The sequence below is a fragment of the Pipistrellus hanaki genome (genome assembly GCF_964339955.1).
Source record: "Pipistrellus hanaki genome assembly, chromosome: 3".
Taxonomy (NCBI): Eukaryota; Metazoa; Chordata; class Mammalia; order Chiroptera; family Vespertilionidae; genus Pipistrellus; species Pipistrellus hanaki.
In genome coordinates this window covers 75,110,649-75,128,714 of record NC_140505.1, presented here as the reverse complement: position 1 = coordinate 75,128,714, position 18,066 = coordinate 75,110,649, and the positions used below count along the sequence as shown (strand labels likewise).

At 36.9% G+C, this 18,066-nt stretch overlaps 1 protein-coding gene across 1 annotated transcript in view; it reads right to left on the bottom strand.

Moving 5' to 3' along the window:
- The window catches only part of DNAJC15 (DnaJ heat shock protein family (Hsp40) member C15), a 62,504-nt gene that overhangs the window by 21,930 nt on the left and 22,508 nt on the right, over positions 1 to 18,066 (bottom strand). The window contains exons 3-4 of the mRNA XM_084877137.1: positions 16,580 to 16,653; positions 6,316 to 6,392 (exon numbers count right to left, since the gene is read on the bottom strand). Coding sequence (XP_084733263.1) covers positions 6,316 to 6,392; positions 16,580 to 16,653 — 151 coding nt within the window. The remainder of the gene's footprint in view (positions 1 to 6,315; positions 6,393 to 16,579; positions 16,654 to 18,066) is intronic.

The window sequence follows — 18,066 nt, the reverse complement described above, 5'->3', positions numbered from 1 at the left end:
GCCAAACGTGTAACAATTATGCCAAAAGACATCCAGTTAGCACACCAAATGTGTGGAGAACATGCTTAAGAATCCACTATGATGGAAAACATTTCATTCTTTAAAAAAAATTTCTCTTCTTCCTGCTATTGGTAGTTCTGAACCTTAGATGTTTTTGTATTTCCCATAGGGTCAAAAAGTACCTAAGTACTTTCCCAAGTTGAAAACAGGGGACAGAAATCAGGTATTGGCAATTTTTCCATTTTCATTTGTGTGTGAATTTTTATTAATATTAATGTGGGGACATAAAGCATTAATGCAAGTCAAATGTTTCAGTGAACAAATTTCAGCAGTTCAACTTTATAACAATATAAATAAACTTGTTAAATTTTTCTGGACAATGACAGCATTTGGATTTTTTAAAAACAAGTAAATTTCTTATTGATATCAACTAAATGGTGTTAGTAGCATTTTTATCATACAGTAGATTCCGTCCATTCACTATGCTTTTCTAACTTAGTTGTCCTACATGGAAGTATATGTTTTATTGTTGTCTGTCTTCTGTGCTGTTCCTGTAAGTTTGCTATTAAAATACATTAAACTAAAAAAATAGATTGCTATCTTATACCATTTACAAAAAATAAATTCAAATGGATTAAAGACTTAAACATAAGAATTGAAACCACAGAACTCCTAGAAAAAAACACAGGAAGTAAACTCTTTGATATCAGTATTAGCTATATTTTTTGGATCAATCTCCTTAAGAAAAAACAAAAGCAAAAAACAAATGGGATTAGAACCAACTAAAAAGTTTTTGCACAGCAAAGGAAACCATCAACAAATAAAAAGAAAACCTACTGAATCTGTTTAATTTGCAAATCATACATCCAATAAGGGGTGAATATTCAAAATATTTAAAGAACTTTATAAAACTAAGTTTCAGAAAAACAAGCCAATTAAAAAATGGGCAGAGGACCTGAACAGACATTTTCCCCAAAGAAGACATACAGATAAACAGCCAACAAGGACATGAAAGATATTCAACATCACTAATCATCAGGGAAATGAAAATGAAAACCACCATGAGATATCACACCTCACATCATCATTAAAAATAAATAAATAAATAAATAAATAAATAACAAGTGTTGGAATGAATGTGGAGATAAGGAAAGCCCTGCACACTGTTAGTGGGAGTGTTAATTGGTACAGCCACTATGGAAAAGTAATGGAGGTACCTCAAAAAATTAAACATAAAACTACCATGTGATCCAGCAATTCCACTTCTGTATATATGTAAAATGAAATATTACTCAGTCATAAAAAGAAAATCTTGCCATTTGTGACAACATGAGATGGACCTTGAGAACATTATGCTAAGTGAAACAAGTCAGAGAAAGACAAATACTGTGTATGATCTCACTTTTTTGTGGTATCTAAAAAAGCTGAACTTACAGAAACAGAGAACAGACTGGTAGAAGCCAGAGGTGGGGGAGTATGGATGAAATGGTACATATTCTAGTTATAAGTAAGTCTCAGGGATGGAATGTGCGGCATGGTGATAGTTAACAATGCTGTTTATATATTTCTAAGTTCCTAAGACAGTACATCTTAACAGTTCTCATCACAAGAAAAAAAAAAACAGCACTGTAATTATATGATGTTAACTAAAGGATGTTAACTAAACTTACTGTGATAATCATTTTGTAACATATACATACTAGAGGTCTGGTGCAAGGATTCATACACTGGTGGGGTCCTTTGGCCTGGCTCCTGGGGATAGGGCCGAAACTAGCTCTCCGATAACCCCCAATGAGTACCGGATTATGAGAGATCACAGGCCAGGCCAAGGTACCCCACTGGTGCATGATCAGGGCTGGAGAGGAAGGGTGGGAGGGTTCTAGGGTGTGTCCAGCCCATGTTACCTAGGCCTGATTGGGGCCAACAGGGATCAAGGAGGGACCACGGGAGGGCTCCAAGGTGTGTCTAGCCCGTCTCATCCAGTCCTGATTGGCTGGACCCCAACAGCCAGCTAACCTACCAATCAGAACATCTGCCTTCTGGTGGTCAGTTCATATCATAGCGACTGGTTGAACGGTTGAATGGTCAGACACTTAGCATATTAGGCATTTATTATAATATGACAGGCCCACTGCGTGAAATTTGTGCAAGGGCCTTTGGCCCCGTTGCCGCAGCAGCCATGTCTACCTCGGCCGCCACCTGCCATCACCATGGCTGGGGGCCTCTGCTAATGCCGCTTCGTCCAAAAGGAAGGACATCTGAAGGAAGGACATCCGAAGGAAGGACATTTGGTCTAATTAGCATGTTACACTTTTATTATTATAAAGAATATCAAATCATTATGTTGTACACCTTAAAGTAATGTACAATGTCATATGCCAATTATATCTCAGTAAAACTGGGGATAGGGGTACTTTAAAAATATTAATAAATAACAAATAAGTAATAAGTATTTTAATATAAAGTCTTATGGGTATTCCTTTTGGCTGTTTGTAGAAGTTTTTTAGGGATCATTTCAAACTTACTTTTGGTTTGTAGAGTCCTCCCCAGACAAAAAGACAAAGACTACCAAATTTTGAGAGAAAAATCATTAACATTGTACCAGGACAATGAACACTTTATTGTTTAATTGCCTATCAAGAATAAAAAAAATGTTACTGTGAAAAATTCTAATATGATTTAGTTTACTATATCTAATCTACATTTATAATTCCCCCCCCCTTTTGCTCTATAACACTTCCTATATTATGTTTCCTAGTTTTATGTATATATTTGACATGTCTCCTTAGGTTTCTTAGAAACTAAACTCCTGAAGGGCAGATCTTAAAATACTATCTAGTATTACATGTGCAATAGGTGCTTAATGCATTTTATACCACCCTCCTATTGTAAATAATGGCAGTAAAAAGTTAAAGTCCTTGAAAAAATAAAGGCTCTGTATTAGTAAATATGAGCATTTTAATAAAAAAAAAAAAAGGGAAGCTTTAAAAACTATTTTATAAAGCTAATCAAATGCAGGCTACTCATTCAAATTTTTATTGTATGCATTTTTTTGGGAGGAAGTAGATATGTTAAGTTGCACCTTATTCTGGATATTAAGCTTTAATTTAACAAATAAGACAATATTTAGCACTTCTGTCAAAATTATCCTTGAAAATCATTTGGATTGCCTATAATAACAATGCATATGGGTTTGTATATAAAATTACATAAGCATTACATACACTAAGGTCCACCAACCAATGAACTAGATTGAAGTCAGTGGAAAGTTCATATGCACATATATGGTCATTCAAAGTATTCTATCTTTAAGAAAATAATGATCAGACTCCTAGTGGTTAGCTTTGGGATGAAAGTAGTAAAATTATGCAAGGTTTATCCCCTTTTCTTTAAACCCCTAGGACCTTAATACATGTGCCTGTTGTTATAAAGATTAAACAAGATGGAAGAATCCTAGTTCTTTATTTTATAGTAGAGGCCCAGTGCATGGGAGCGGGGGACTCACTCGGCCCAGCCTACACCCTCTCCAACCCAGGACCCCTCAGGGGATGTCTGACTGACTGTAGGATCAGGCCTAAACTGGCAGTTGGACATCCCTCTCACAATCCGGGACCACTGGCTCACTCCTAACTTTCCCCGCCCCCCATGGCCTGGTCACACACAACTGTCCCTCATGCTGGCCTGGTCGCCCATAATTCCCTCCCTCCCCCCGCTTGCCTGCTCACTCCTTACTGACCCCTCCTGCCAGCCTGGTCGCCCCCAACTGCCCTCCCGCCAGCCTACTTGCCCCTCACTGCCCCTCTCTGCCAGCCTGGTTGCCTGTTCAGTTGCGATGGTCACTATATAGATTAGAGGCCCGGTGCACAAAATTTGTGCATTGGGAGAGGGGTGGTCCTCAGCCCAGCCTGCATGCTCTCACAATCCAGGACCCCTCAGGTATGTCCGCCTGCCTTTAAGCTTTTAATACACACACACACACACACACACACACACACACACACATACACACACACACACACACACACACACACACACATATATACACACACACAGATACATATACACATATTCACATATATATGTATATCCTACCTTATAAAATAGCAATATGCAAATTAACCACCACTCTGCTACACCCACAGCCAAGGCCACCAGCCAATCAGAGCTAATATGCAAATTAACCCCAACCAAGATGGCTACAGCCATGGTGTGAATAGGAGGGAGGCATGGGTTTCCCTGGCAATGGAGGAAGCCAAGTTTCCCACACACCTGTAGACCAGGCCTCCACTCAAGGGTACAAAGTTTCAATTATAGAAGATAAATTAATCCCAACAGAAATGATGGCAATCACGGAGCTGCGGAGAGCAGGAGGCTAGGGTTGCCCCTGACAATGGAGGAAGCCAACTTTCTGTAGCCCTAGCTGGCCCAGGCTTCCTCTTAATGTTACAAAGTTTCAATTATAGAAGATAAATAAATGCCAACAGAAATGGTGGCAACATGGAGTGAGGAGGAGGCAACATGGAGTGGAAGATAAATAAACCCCAGATACCCAGAGTCTCCACTTGGGTCACAGGGGGTGGTGGGGGGGTGTGGCCAGCCTGAAAACCACCACAGGCCCCTCACCCAGGCCATCCCATGCCCCAAGGGAACCCCCACCCTGATCTGAACACCCTTCAGGGCAAACCAGCTGGCCCCCACTCATGTACCAGGTCTCTATCCTATCTAATAAAAGAGTAATATGCAGATTGACCATCACTCCAACACACAAGATGACTGCCTCCATATGGTCAAAGATCTTGCCCCCATGTGGATACAAGATGGCCAGCAGGAGAGGGAAGTTGAGAGGGACCAGGCCTGCAAGGGAGGGCAGTTATGGGCAATCAGGTCAGCAGGGGAGGGTAGTTAGGAGGGACCAGGCTGGCAGAGAAGGGCAGTTGGGGGCGATCAAGCCTGCAGGGGAGGGCAGTTAGATGTGACCAGGCCGGCAGAGGAGAGAAGTTGGGGGTGACCGGGCCTGCAGGAAAGGACAGTTGGGGGTGACCAGGCCTGCAGGGGAGTGCAGTTAGAGGTGACCAGGCCTCCAGGGAAGGGCAGTTAGGCATCAATCAGGCTGGCAGGGAAGTGGTTAGGGGGGGATCATGCTAGCAGGCAGAAGCAGTTAGGAGTAATCAAGAAGGCAGACAGGTGAGCAGTTGGAAACCAGCAGTCCTAGATTGTGGGATCAGGCCTAAATGGTCAGTTGGACATCCCCGAGGGGTTCCAGATTAGAAAGGGTGCAGGCTGGGCTGAGCGACACCCTCCCCCCCGTGCATAAATTTCGTGCACCAGGCTTCTGGTATATATATATAAAAGCCTAAGCGACCGTTCGAACACTAGTTATGATATGCACTGACCACTAGGGGGCAAGATGCTCAACACACAGGCATGAAAACATGGAACAGACTGATGAATTTCAGAAGAAAAGTGGGGGGAGGGCGGAAAGAGATTAACCAAAAATCTTATATGCATACTGGAGGCCCAGTGCATGGATTCGTGTATCAGTGGGATCCCTCAGCCTAGTCTGTGGGGATTGGGCCGAAAGTGGCAGTCTGATATCCCCCAAGGGGTGCAGGATTGCAAGATGGCACAGGCCAGGCAGAGGGAACCCAATGGGTGCACAAATCCCTGCACAGGGCCTCTAGTAAATGGATAAAAGGTGAAACAAATATAAGGAAATATGCTAAATGTCAAATTGCAGAACTAGAAAATAATTGTGAAACAGAGTCCATAGAAAATATGATACATATCAAATTATAAAACTGAATCCAGAAATAACTCAGTATCATAATGAGGGATATTATGATAATTCTTTAAACTTTAATATTGAAATATAATAGCTACTGAGCACTGGCCAGATAGCTTGGTTGGTTAGAGTACTGTCCCAATACATCAAGGTTGTGGGTTCAATCCCCAGTCAGGGCACATACAAGAAACAACCAACGAATATATCAATTAGTGGAACAACAAATCAATATTTCTCTCTCTTATTCTCTCTCTGTCCCGGCTTCCTCTCTCTCAAATCAATTTTTTTTTTAATGAAAAGGAAGAAATATAATAGCTCATTGTTACAGAATGAAGACACATTACAACTTTGCCTGATTTTTTTTTAGGAGTGTGAGATTTTCTCTTAGAGATTTTAAAATGTAAAAATTTGATATTTTCTCCTCTGTTTCCTATTCATAATTTAAAATATAAGAATAACTTTACTGTTACATTTTCTCCTTTTTAAATATAAGCTTGGACACAAACAAAATAATACTTATGCAGCACACTTACCTTACACCCAAAATAAGACTAGCTTCTCGCTTACTCATTTTCTGTTCAAATCCTCCTTTATAGTAGGATGAAAGGCTCTGCACACAAAAAATAGAGCAAGAAATAATATATGAATTAATTAATTATTGAGGCATGACCTCAACCTCCTCACATAGTTGCAGTAAGAACACATTTTACTAGAAGTCACTTGAAATTATAGGGGGGAGGGGCACTAAACAATGATCCTTTACTAATAGCAAGATGAACACCTAAAAAATGTTACCAATTTTTTAACTGTCAAATATAATAATTTCTCTATACTTAGATATAACTGAAAGAATATGAGGTTAGTAAAAGCAAAAGGCTTGATCTTTTTCTAAGTCTTACAGTAATTTTCTCATTGACCTTGACCAAATCAGTTCATGTGATATGACTGACATTGTTTTGAACTACTAGACAGACTGATAGAGAAACTGACAAAGTGGGGAGGATATCAGGATAATAAATAGGTAATGCCAGAAAAAACTGGATTGAAAGATCACACGAGCAAGGAGAGTAGTATTAGAGAGGTAAATAGGGCCAAATTGTGGAAGGCCTTATACAATGGAAATAGTTTAGAATTTTATTCTCAGAAGCCAGAGCACTGAAGTAACACAATTTGACTTTGTTTTGAAAGGATTCCTCCAACAGCTGCCATGTACAGAATAAAAAGAAAGATGACACAGTAGGAGCAATAGACCAGTTAAGAGGGCATAACAATAATCTAGATAAGAGATGATGGTGGTATGAATTAATGTAAAGGAGGAAGTGAAAAGTGGTCAAATTCTGGATGTATTTTGAAAACAGAACTAACATTTGCTTCGAGGACTAAATGCGGGATATGAAAAAAAGGAGAAACTCAGAAAAGACTAAACTACATTTGGATGAGGCTCATAGCCTAAAACATACACCTACTTGATGAGTAAGTCAATCTGTATATGTATTGTACAATCATTATAACCCTTCTAAAAGAACTAGATCATTTTGAGAATAGAAATTTAACATTTGAGAACTTTATACTGAAAAGCAGACAGAAAGCAAAAAAAATGCTCATGTTACACATTTCTTCAGTGAAAATCATGCCTTCTAAACTCATATAAAATTTAGGTCATATATTACATAATTTTAAATAGAATAAAATGTTATTAGTTTTTAAATATATTATTCAATTTAAATTAGTATCTGTGTCATAAGCAAGCACAAAGTATCCCTTGATTCCTCCCTTAAATAAACTAAAAGGCCCTTTCAAGCTTACAAATAATACACCAATATTGCATTACATTAGGATATATAAATATAACACAATGCAGAATCATTTTTGACAACACTAGTGGGCTAAGGAAATATTTAGATTCACAAACATAAGATTATTATAATAAAGAACAACAATATAATAAAAAAGACAAAGTAGGGGGTTATATATTTCTAATAAAATTTACAAGAACAAAAACAATGGAATTCCACTAGTTTTATTATGCTGTCTATTTGATATACACTTTGAACTTTACACATTATTTTATATTTCTATACATAAAGCATATACAGGGGTGAGCAAAAGTAGGTTTACAGTTGTTCATATGAAAAAATATATAAGAATAAATAACAATACAAGAATGAATTGCTTCATGTACTCACAACTATTGACCTACGTTTGCCCAACTTTGTATATAAACAATAGAAATTAACATTGTTTTCCTTCTAAAATTAGCATTAAATGCTGTAGTGCATATATGAAATGAATTATTGAAGGATGCATATATGAAATGAATCAAGTTACAAAAATCACGCTATTTTACTCAGTCAATAGCTTAGAATACAAAAAACCTTCCAGACTACCAGAGAACTATATCATTCCATTGTCTTATTTACCATAAATTGTAAACTTTTATTATGTACAATAATTATTTAATTTATAGAGCCATAGAAGGACGATTTTAATTAATGTTATTTCCATGAATTTTGCTTAAATATAAACAATAGAAGTTCAGTTTGAAAAACTGTATTCAAGTAAAAAGAAAAATTCACATATAGGAAAATAAAAACCTCAAAAGAAGATAAATTACTTGTTTTTTATCCCCTCCGGAGGAAAAAATAGGGATAATTAGACATTAGCTGAGTCAATAATATACATTAATACTTTAAAAACCAAACAAAAGGGTAATGGTTCAAAACAGCAGACTAAATAATTTATATATTTTGCTTTCCAAAGTGACCTTGAAATGAGGACAGAGTTATTTTAAACAACAAAAATCCATAATAGGCCTAGAAAACAAGAAATGGGACAAGTAGAAAAACAGAAAGTTTAAAGAAATCCTGGATGACTGAAAACAGATAAGATTGCACATACTCAAAAGTCACAGCAACCCTAATCCCCAGAGGAAAAAGAGAAATACTTCTCAGAAATTAAGGGGAAAAAACACACTAAATTCAGAGTAAACCAGTAGAAAAAAATAATATCAGAGTAATTAAACTAGAACTAATCCATTCCTAACTCCATTAATACAGATCATAAGGAGCCTGCCACATGCTGCTTTAGCTCTCAGGTTAAAAATCTGTGTTGCATCTTACTGTGGGTGGTAGATCTGAAGAGAAACAAAGAAGAGTACCAACAGATTACATTTCCAATCTCAGAAGGCTGGAGAGGGGCGCAGTTACACATAGTACTCTACTACTAGACTTTGGAGGTCCAAAGCCTGCCTCTGCGCTCCATGCTTAGGAAGACATGACTATTGACATGGCCCACTTATATATTCAAAGACCACCAATAATACTTTTAGAATCCTTTTGAATATTAATTGATATTCAATTAAACTTTGAACCAAGCCTACCAAACTGCTGAGGAAGGCCACTTATATTAATCAACTTGGTCTTCATAAACATAAATCAATAGCCAAGGATCATCAGGTATTTGAACAAATCCAATATCAAGGGAGAAAAATAGAACCAAGATGAACAACTAGGCCATGAGTCTGGACCAGGCTATGTCTTGGTGCTGGTGGATGTCCATAGTCTATACATTGGGCACGTAGACCATGTTGGGCTCCTTGATTTTTTTCTACCATAAAAAAGAGCAAACCATTAGATGATAAAATAGAACAAAAAGATGTCTCAACAAATGAAATCCCTGAGCCAACTAGTAAATTAGATCAAATGGATGTAATAAATGTGCCCCCAAAAGGGTTTTATGTAGGAAACAACTGTCACATATAAAGGGATTTTGTTCAAATTACTGACAAGATCCTAAACACTTAGAAATCGTGGACTGGTGGCCCTGGACCAGAATAATGATTGACTGCTGAATTCTGAAAACCAGAACTTGGGTTCAGCATATAAATTTGATAGATGCCTGGATTTACAGTTTATGTTTGTGGAAGTGTATGCATTTAATTTTGCTATAAAATATGATCACCAATAATATGCAATAAATATTTCCTTCAGAAAAAAGAAGATGAGCAGTTAACAACTGGCTTTGAAGGAAAGAAGATAAATAAGGAAGTAGAAGGGAAAGAAATGCCAATTAGTGTTTTTAGAACTATTCTAAGAAATAACACATTCATGCCAAAACCGGTTTGGCTTAATGGATAGGCTTGGGGACTGAAAGGTCCTGGGTTTGATTCCTGTCAAGGGCATGTACCTTGGTTGCGTGCATATCCCCACTAGGGGGTGTGCAAGAGGCAGCTGATCAATGACTCTCTCTCATCGGTTTCTAACCCTATCTCTCCCCCTTCCTCTCTGTGCAAAATCAATAAAATATATTTAATAAATAAATAAATAAATAAATAAATAAGTAAAGAAAGAAAGAAAGAAATAACACATTCATAAAAGAATTAAGTTGCTATTAAAAAGAAACAAGAAAAATTCTTGTATATTAAATAATTATTGATGTAAAAAATTTACTGGATGGACTGAATAACAGAATGACCATTGTCAAAGGCTAACCTAGTGATCTAGAAAATAACCTCTGGAAATACTGTGGAATGTAGAATTAAAAAATAAAGGAGATAAAAAATAAAAGATAAAACGTGAAGAGACATAAGGGATAGACTAAGAGGTCCAACATCTTTCTGATAAGAGTTCCAGGATCAGAAAAGAGAGACAAAAGGGAGGAAATAACAAACAAAAAATGTCAGAGAATCTTACAAAACAATAGATAGACAATTTCACATAGTTAAGACTCACTAATAATTCCTTAAAGTTTCAGAACATCAGTAATAAAGAGAAAATCCACTAAATTTGAAGAGCTAACCAAACAAAACTCACCAAAACCTAAAAGCCAAAAGCACAAACAACAAAAGAAAATCAAAAGCGTATCAAGGAAGCCGAAACCGGTTTGGCTCAGTGGTAGAGCATCGGTCTGCGGACCGAAAGGTCCCGGGTTCGATTCCGGTCAAGGGCATGTACGTTGGTTGCGGGCACAACCCTAGTGGGGGATGTGCAGGAGGTGGCTGGTCGATGTTTCTCTCTCATTGACATTTCTGGCTTTCTATCTCTCTCCCTTCCTCTCTGTAAAAAATCAATAAAATATATATTAAAAAAAAAGAGTACCAAGGAATAAGAACACCTGGAAATCTGCTGAGAGTCTGAGTACCAAAAATATCTGGCTGCGAGCACATAGGAAAGCATGCATATGGGCACTAAGATTCAATCTGAGGAAAGATAACTATACTTCCTTAGTACTGTTTCCACTGGACTCCAAGGAGCTATCAGGTAAATGGCAATTAATAGTGAAGGCGAAATAAACAAATTGCTTAACAAAGAACTGAAAACATTTATCATCCATGAATCCCATAGGAAAAATTACTGTAGGCAGTATTCCAGCAAAATGAAAAAAGAACAAAAAAAATATGAGAAAAAGAAATATGAGACTTAAGAACAAGATGATATTAAAGTATAGAGGAAGCAAATAAGTTTTTAAGAAAATTTTTATAAAGATATTCTAAAATGTTTCACTGCAAACTGCAACTACTTTGTGAAAACAAGGCACAATTTATTAAAAGCCATGTTTCTTAATTTGAAACCCACAGGAAAGGAAAGGTAAACATACATCATTTCTTTCTCAAGAAATGCAGATGCCAAGTTTAGTATACCCAGGACAACCTCTTGAACTATTCTACCTTATTCTACCACAGAAAAATGAAAATTTTCTCATTTTCTCAATCTGACATCCTTTACAATGTTCAAGAATGTAATTCTACAAAACATGGGAGTCTTCTATTCATGATTATCATATATAATAAAAGGCTAATATGCAAATCAATTGAACCGCTATTACTTGCACTGACCACCAGGGGCAGACGCTCAATGCGGGAGCTGCATCCTGATGGTCAGTGTGCTCCCACAGAGGGAACACCACTCAGCCAGAAGCCAGGCTCATGGCCAGGGAGCATGGCAGCACTAGTGGGAGCCTCTCACACCTCTGCAGCAGCACTAAGGATGTCTCACTGATGGCTCCTGGTCAGCGAGAGGACGCAGGACAGGCTGAAGGACCCCTGCCCCAAGTGCACAAATTTCACGCAATGGGCCTCCACTATAAAAACAACTATACATAAGACAAAAGATTCTAAAAATTGTAAATTGTCCATATACTATATATAAATATAGTAAAGACATAAACATTTATTTAAAGAACTATGTCATTCACTTGGAAACTGAATCCATGCTATTAAATAATGACTGGATTACCAAAGAGATCAAAGAAGAAATAAAAAATATCCTGGAAATGAATGGCAATAAAAACACAACAATCCAAAATCTATGGGACATAGTGAAAGCAGTCTTGAGAGGCAAGTTGATAGATTTACAAGCCTACCTCAAAAAACAAGAAAAAATAGTAATAAATCATCTAATCCTACAACTCAAATAATTAAAAAGTAAACAACAAGAAAAGTCCAAAGTAAGCAGAAGGAAGGAGATAATAAAGATCAGAGCAGGAATAACTGACATAAAGAGAGAGAAAAGAAAAAAAGATCGATGAAACCAAGAGCAGGTACTTTGAAAGGAAAAACAAGATTGATGAACCTCTAGCTAGGCTCACCAAGAAGCAGAGAGACAGGATTCAAACAAAATCAGAAATGAAAGAGGCAAAATAACAACAGACCCTACAGAAATACAAAAGACCGTTAAAAAATACTATGAACAACTCTATTTTAACAAACTAGACAACCTAGAGAAAATGGACATATTCCTAGAAAAATACATACAACCTTCCAAAACTCAATCAAGAAGAATCTAAAAATATCAATAAGCCAATAACTATAGAGGAAATTGAAACAGTCATCAAAGAGCTCACAGCAAACAAAAGCCCAGGGCCAGAAGGCCTCACAGGGGAGTTTTATCAAACATTCAAACAACTAAAACCTATCCTCAGACTATTCCAAAAGATGCAAGAGGAAAGAACACTTCCAAGCCTATTCTATGAAGCCAGCATTACCCTTATATCAAAACCAGATAAACACAACACAATGGATGAGAATTACAGGCCAATAACCCTCCTGAACATAGATGCTAAAATCCTCAACAAAATTTTAGCAAATCAGATCCAGCATTACATCAGAAAGATCATACACCATGACCAAGTAGATTTTATCCTGGGGATACAGGATGGTATAATATCCACAAATCAATAAACGTGATACATCACATAAGCAAATTGAAAGAAAAAAATCACAGTCATATCAATTGATGCAGAAAAAGCATTTGACAAAATCCAACAACCTTTCTTGATAAAAAACACTCAGCAAAATGGAAATAAAGGGATCATACCTCAACATAATAAAAGCATTATATGACAAACCTATAGCTAACATCATACTCAATGAGCAAAAACTAAAATCATTTCACCTAAGAACAGGAAGAAGACAGGGAAGCCCATTTTCACAACACCTGTTTGACATAGTACTGGAAGTTCTAGCCATAGCAATTAGCCAAGAAGAAGAAATAAAAGATATCAAAATTAGAAAAGAAGATGTAATACTGTCATTATTCGCAGATGACATGATACTACTCATAGAAAACCCTTAAGACTCCATCCAAAAATTATTAGTTTTTAATAATACATTAATTAATTAATTAATTAATTAGGCAATGTAGCAGGATACAAAATTAAAGCCAAGAAATCTAAGGTATTTTTATACAACAATAGTGAACTTACAGAAAAAGAGATTATTAAAACAATCCCTCCAAAACCGTTTTGGCTCAGTGGATAGAGTGTCGGCCTGTGGACTGAAAGGTCCTGGGTTCGATTCTGGTCAAGGGCATGTACCTTGGTTGTGGGTGCATCCCCAGTAGGGGGTGTGCAGGAGGCGACTGATCGATGACTCTCTCTCATCGATGTTTCTAGCTCTCTATCCCTCTCCCTTCCTCTCTGTAAAAAATCAATAATAATAATAATATATATATATATATATATATATATATATATATATATATATATATTTAAAAAATTTCATTTACTATTGCACCAAAAAAATTAAGATACCTAGGAATAAACTTAACTAAGGAGGTAAAAAACCTGTACTCAGCAAACTATAGGACCAGAGGAAGACATAAACAGATGGAAGAATATACCATGATCATGGATTGGTAGAATCAACATAATTAAAATGTCCATACTACCCAAAGCAATCTATAGATCCAATGCACTGCCCATTAAAATAACAATGATGTATTTCTCAGACCTAGAACGAACTCTCCAAAAATTTGTCTGGAATAAAAGAAGAACCCAAATAGCTGCAGCAATTCTGAGACAGAAGACAATGTAGGAGATATCTCAATTCCAGATATCAAACTGTACTACAAGGCTACTGTTCTCAAAACTGCCTGGTAATGACAAAAGAACAGACATATAGACTAATGGAATAGAATAGAGAACCTAGAAATCGACCCAAACCACTATGCTCAATTAATATTTGACAAAGGAGGCAAGAACATACAATGGAGTCAAGACAGACTCTTTAATAAATGGTGCTGGGAAAATTGGACAAATACATGCAAAAAAAAAAAAAAAATGAAACTAGACCACCAACTTACACCATACACAAAAATAAACTCAAAATGGAAAAAGGACTTAAATGTAACACAGGCAACCATAAAAATATTAGGGGAATACACAGGCAGCAAAATCTCAGACATATGCTGAAGCAATATCTTCACCTTTAGAGCTCCTAGGGCAGTGGTCGGCAAACCACAACTTGCGAGCCACATGTAGTCTTAGCCTCTTGAGTGTTCTAATGCCACTTCTTCAAAATAGACTTGCCCAGGCCGAAAACCGACTTCTGCACATGGGCCACAAAGTTTCAATCACACTGTACATGTACGCCCGCACATGGTATTTGGTGGAAGAGCCACATTCAAATAGGACAATGGAAACTAAAGAGAAAATAAACAAATCGAACTACATCAAAATAAAAAGCTTCTGTACAGCAAAAGAAACCATCAACAAAACAACAAGAAAGCCCACTGCACAGGAGAACATATTTGCCAATGTTATCACCAATAACGGTTTAATCTCCAACATTTACAGGGAACTCATGCAACTTAGCAAAAGGAAAATAAACAATCCAATCAAAAAATGGGCAACAGACCTAAATAGATACTTTTCGAAAAAGGACATAAGGAAGGCCAAGAGATATATGAAAACATGCTAAAAGTCACTAATCATCCGAGAGATGCAAATCCAAACAACAATGCAGTACCATCTCACACCTGTCAGAATGGCTATCAGCAACAAATCAACAAATGACAAGTGCTGGTGACGATGTAGAGAAAAAGGAACCCTCATGCACTGCTGGTGGGAATGCAGACTGCTGCAGCCACTGTAGAGAACAGTATGGAGTTTCCTCAAAAAACTAAAAATGGAACTCCCATTTGACCCAGTGATCCCACTTCTAGGAATATATCCCAAGAAACTAGAAACACCAATCAGAAAGTATATATGCATCCCTATGTTCATAGTGGCACAATTTACCATAGCTAAGATTTGGAAACAGCCTAAGTGCCCACCAGCAGATGAGTGGATAAAACAACTGTGGTACATCTGCACATCGGAATACTACGCTGCTGTAAAAAAAGGAAGGAATTCTTACCATTTGCAACAGCATGGATGGAACTGAAGAGCATTAAGCTAAGTGAAATAAGCCAGTCAGAGTAAGATAAATATCACATGATTTCATTCATTTGTAGACTATAATGAACAACCTAACCTGATGAACAAAAACAGATCCAGAGACAAAGAAGCATCAATGAGACCATCAAACCTCAGAGGGAAGGTAGGGGAGGATTGGGTAAAAAGGAAAGATCAACCAAAGGACTTGTATGCATGTATATACTAGTACTGGTAAGCTTAATCAATGGACACAGACACCAGGGGACTAAGGGTGGGGGGTTACAAAGGGGAGATATAAACAGATATATAATACATTAATCAATAAAGAAAATGAAAATACATAAATAAATAAATAAAAAAGAAATGGAACACCAGGCAAGAGTGATTTTAAATGTGAGTGAATGGTGATAAAACATTCAATTTTGGTGTAAATAAATGTGAAATGTTTTCAAAAAATAAAGGAACTATGTCATTCATTCACCTTTTTTAAATGGAAAAAAAAAAAAAAGTAGGGAGACCTAGCTGATTTGGCTCAGTGGATAGAGCATGCAGACTGAAGATGTCTGGGTTTGATTCTGGTCAGTGGCACAGGTCCAGTTTGTGGGCTCAATCCCCCGTAGGGGAGAGTGCAGGTGGCAGGTGTTCAATGATTCTTTCTCATCAATGATGTTTCCACCTCTCTCCCTCTCCCTTCCTCTCTAAAATAAAAAATAATATATATAAATATATATATATATATATATTATTTTTTTTAATTTATTTTTAATGGAGACAAAAAAAGAAAAATTTTTAGAACTATGTCATTATTTTCATTCTTATTCTATTTCAAATCACTAAGTGAACAAATGTATATTAATTAAACAAGGAAAATAAGTTACCTCAAAATTGATGCAATAATACCAAAAGAATGTAATAGTAAGAAATAGGTAGATGTCAAAACCATAAAAAAGTTTGGACATTAAAATGTGACCAAGAAGCTTAAAAGGATCTAAATCAATAAATGAGACAAACTCTCTGAGGATATAATAAAAGAAGCAAACCTTCCACAAAATTGGAAAGTTCAAGACATTTTTTTGAATTACTATCAAATATGATACTTAAAAATCAAAATGAGCTTTCTAATGAAAGCTGTCTTTAACTTACAGGAGTTGAAATCTTCCTTGCAGTTTCTGTGATTACTTGTTCCAGAGGTTTCCAGATCTGAAATGCACAGCGACCTAAATAGCAAAAGAAATAGAAGCAAATATATTTTCTATAATCAAAGTCAATTCCCACAAAGTGCTTACCATAGTATTTATTGATAATTTATTTTATATGGCTTATTTCAATTTTTTTTTCAAATTTCAAATTTATTGAATATCATCATGACTATTAAATTTATCAAGTTCTAGTTCATTATAGAGTCAAAAATGTTAATGTTATACATTTCTTATGCAATGTTATAAGTCACAAAAACTGTAGATAAAGTCTTTTAACATGAAGATACTCATGAATCTGCAATGATTATTTGTATTGCTTTATACAGTGATAATCACTTTGGAATATATAGAAAGCAAATACTGTTCAGAATCTATAAAACATAGGAGTGATTTTAATGGAGTTAGCTCTAAACTGAAAAAGCAATATATAAGAAATATTTGACAAGGATATTTATTAGCAATTTCTCATTGAAGATGACTACTTTTCTAAACATTTATTTTATTTTTTTGCTTTTCTTTTTTAGATATCCTAATAATAAAAATTATTGAATCCTGAGACACAGGGCAGCCATGATCCAGGATCCTCAGCCATCAAGACAACCTCCCAGGGGGTCCAGTCACATCCCCTCTTGCCATCTGCCTATGCCAGCTCTCCACGCTCTTTCCAGAACAAACTTTAGAGGGCCTACATCAACTGGTGGGGTCAGGCTGGAATCTGGATTGTCTCAGGTATCTGATAGGTGCAGAGACTCAACCTCACCATGGGTCTGCTAGCAGCTGCTCCCGCTGCAGGAACAGCACTCATTCTGGCACTCCCACTGTGAAAACGCACTGACCACCAGGGGGCAGCTCCTGCACAGTGTCTGCCCCCTGGTGGTCAGTGCACGTCATAGTGACTGGTCAACCAGTTGTTCTGGTGGATCTGCCATTTGGTCACTGGTCTTTTATATATGTAGACAAGAGGCCCAGTGCACAAATTCGTGCATGGGTGGGGTCCAGCCAGCCTGACCTGATCAGGGCTGGCCAGGGGTGAGGGGCTAAGGGCAGCTGGCAGGCCGGCCCCATCCCCAATTGGGGACAGGGGATAGAGCCAGCTGCGGGGAGGGTCCACAGGTGGTTGGTCAGCCGGTCTCGACCACTGATTGAACTTCTGGTGGAACTTCCAGTCAAGGGGACAATTTGCATATAAGCCTTTTATTATATAGAATTCTATTTAGTAACAGGACTTTGGCAACAGTGTGGTATGTACAGAATATAAATACCAATTCTGATTTTAGAAAGGCCCTAGCAAAAGTACATCTTTCTCTAATTTCAAATAACTGTCCATTCTCCTATAGTAATTATTACTAAGATTGTTTTATAGTTATGTGGCAAGTTTACCACAATTCTATTTAGATATGACATTCTTCTCCGGAAAACTCAGTAATTTAT